This window comes from Sinocyclocheilus grahami, unplaced genomic scaffold, assembly GCF_001515645.1.
Source record: "Sinocyclocheilus grahami isolate Dianchi unplaced genomic scaffold, SAMN03320097.WGS_v1.1 scaffold2614.1, whole genome shotgun sequence".
NCBI classification, from domain to species: domain Eukaryota; kingdom Metazoa; phylum Chordata; class Actinopteri; order Cypriniformes; family Cyprinidae; genus Sinocyclocheilus; species Sinocyclocheilus grahami.
In genome coordinates this window covers 18,751-21,912 of record NW_015507793.1, presented here as the reverse complement: position 1 = coordinate 21,912, position 3,162 = coordinate 18,751, and the positions used below count along the sequence as shown (strand labels likewise).

General features: G+C 35.1%; 1 protein-coding gene across 1 annotated transcript in view; it reads right to left on the bottom strand.

Annotated features, from left to right (window-relative positions):
• LOC107575399 (NACHT, LRR and PYD domains-containing protein 12-like) overlaps positions 1 to 3,162 on the bottom strand; it is a 36,113-nt gene that overhangs the window by 23,401 nt on the left and 9,550 nt on the right. Inside the window, exon 2 of the mRNA XM_016261779.1 lies at positions 2,966 to 3,158. Within this exon, the coding sequence (XP_016117265.1) occupies positions 2,966 to 3,158 (193 nt within the window). The remainder of the gene's footprint in view (positions 1 to 2,965; positions 3,159 to 3,162) is intronic.

Here is a 3,162-nt window from a genome sequence, read left to right as displayed (position 1 = left end):
TACAGGAATAACTGAATATTTCTCTTAAATGTGCCACAAATGTCTTTTAACAATGTTTTGTAGTAACCGAGAGAAGTGTCATCGCAGAAGAAGTGGCAGAAGTTCCTCAGACAGATGTGAACACCGAGCAGTGCTTAGAGTCAGACAGTGGACTTCATCTTTATTATACTTCTCTGACTGGACGAGCAAGGAGCAGTTAGAGTCCATGAGAAAGTAAGTTCAAGTACATGTCTGCACTGACCATGATTATACTATGTAAGATAATGTTTTCTGCAACAATTGGGGGGAATCAAAGAGACAAACTGACCAGCAGGAAGCTATGGATCTATTAAATGTGTATTTTTCAAGCATTTTATTGTGGCATTCACTGTTATTTTTCTGCACAGTGATGACTAGTGAAAAGTGTTTCTACTAATTTACTCAAAAGTATAGTTAACCCACAATTATGTCATCATTTACATTATTACATCAATCCCCCTAATTTTTGTTTTGTTTTTCAAACCCCTGACTTTTGTTTTTCTGCAGAACTCAAAAGAAGATACTTTGAAGAATGCTGGTAATCAAAACCAACAGGTTTGTCACGTGTAGACGACAAAGGAAGTAAATGATTTTCATTTGTGGGTAAACTATCTCTTTAATTAGGATGATACACACTTTAAATTTCAATCATACTGGACACAGCCATTAATGTGCTAAATAATAATAATAAGTAATCGTCTTTCAAACAACGTGTGCTTTAATACAATATATATGTATTTAATTTCAATATACTGTGTATATATATATAATTTAATTCAGATAGACCTTTAGTAATACTTGTGCATTATTTGCTCTTTGCAGGTGCAGAAATGAAAGCTCCCAAGCAAAGAACTCACTGGACTAAAATGTGGAAAGACATGCTGCACAATGAGCCACAACCAAGAACAGTATTCACTGATTACCTTTAAAAATTATTCATAGTAACAGTTTTCTAACAATTATTTAAATTATTTTACCAAGTACAAAATGTTTGCATGGGTAATTTTGCAAAATGTGTTAAATATTTTATCTACACTTATTGTATAACTGCTGTTTTTTGCTGTAATTGCATGGTTTTGTAAATAAATTGATTTTTAAATACATTTTCCTCATGCCAGCTTGGTCAAGCTAGTTATTAAATGGACTTTAAAATTGCTTTCATAATAATGAGGTTTATGGATTTAAGTCATGTATAATCTATATAGTTAAAATGAAAGTAAACGTTTTGTCTACGTTTGAAATCTGAATCTGAAAGTGAGAACACAAGCATCCAGGCCGAGTGCGGCAGATGGATCCGGGCCGATGGACAAGTCTCTTGCAGGTGAAAATTTAACTGAAAATGGAGAGGGATTGTGTATGAGGTAGATGTAAACAGCCTATCAGCAAACGTCAAATTGGTAAGTTTTCACTAGACTTTGGTGGAGTCAGCAGTTCGCTTGACAGTAAATAATGATCTAATCCTAAAGTATCTATTTTTTTTTCTATTTTTTAAATCCCATTGTTTTTCGTTGTTGGTGAAGTGTTTTTTTGGTTTCCGATCACCAAGGAGAGGCTTCAAAAGGTCCTAAAGATGGCGGCCGCAACAAAAAAGTCACGTGACTGAAACCCATGAATAACAATGGTAATAATAATAATTACTGCTGAAATAACAAATGGCAGCTTCTGTCCTGGGCTTCTAGGTGGGCAAAGTAGAGGCAGATATTATCAATTAATTTTCCTCCTCTGCTGAACAACTTGTGACTTTTGGCAAGACATATGTAAAGCAAGACAGGCCTGGGAGTCTCTGCACAGCATGGGATCTGTCCAGACGCTGCTCAGCAGTGCTGCTGGAGGATGTGTTCTCTCCTCTCTGAAGAGGTGTGAAGAAAAAAGGTGATTCAAGGGCTCTTTCTGTCACTTGCTTCAGAGAATACACTAAGTAGTGTTCTCTAACACTAGCACTCTGTTTTATTTCTATTCTGTCTACTTGTTTTATTTATTATATTTAAAAAAAACTTGAACCTCTAACACTAGTACTCTCTATTCTATTTCTATCTACTTTTCATTCTTTTTATTTATTATAAAAAAATAAAAAATACTTGCTACGTGAGCTGCGTATTGTAATGTTGCTCTTTTGTTGGTTTGATTGCTTCTGTTGTCCTCATTTGTATGTTGCTTTCGATAAAAGCGTCTGCTGAATGATTAAATGTAAATGTAAATGTATTCTCCTCTTAGCAAGCGCTTACATCAGGCTCTAAGGCTGGACTGATGACGTGACTGACACATTTCACTTATATTTATGGACTTTCTTCTGACAGATCCAGCACAGGGCTTGTGTGAATTCTGTGTGCTGATCAGAATATGTTATACATGTTGTATGTATTATACAAGTTGTATATTATTATTATAATTTTTTTCCAAATGTTGTCCCAGGCTATAAATTTTCTTCACTTTCTTACAACTAGCTGAGTGTTTTATGTCCTGTATTTTCTTACTTAATAAGATAATTAACATTTTTAAATCAATGTAAAACTGCACAGCCTTCATGTGTGACACACAATAAGCAAACCTGTACAGATTAAAGAACATGAATGATGAACTGACAGAAGCTGTGATTAAAGAAACCAAATGTGAAAACTTTACATATGCAAATGTTATTCATACAGACAATAAAACTAACATATAAACATCATTAGAAATCTGTTTGCTGTCAGTTTTGACCCCCTCACATTCATTCCTTCATCTTCATCTTCCAAACCGAGCTCTACATCATCAGCTCTCACACAGAAACACACAAACCTCCTCAGCTGCTTTAGTAAGTGTGTCTCACACACCTCTCCTGCTCACTGCCAGAAATGTGATTCTCTGAGATTTTACCCATTTTGTTGCTTTGGTAAATAAGCACATGCTAAAATCATAAATGTGATCATGTTTTGAAAGTGCAGTGATTGTTTTCAGTGTTACTCACCGAGCTGATCTGGATTCTTTAACCACAGGTAACAGATTCTGAAGAACTTCATCTGCTGTATGTTGTGCTACAATAAACGGTTTCAGATCAAACATATCCATCTTCTGCTCTGATGTCAGCAACACATAAACCAGAGCGGACCACTGTGAAGAGGAGAGTTTGGTTTCTCTTATTTCTCCAGATTTCAGATAATCTTG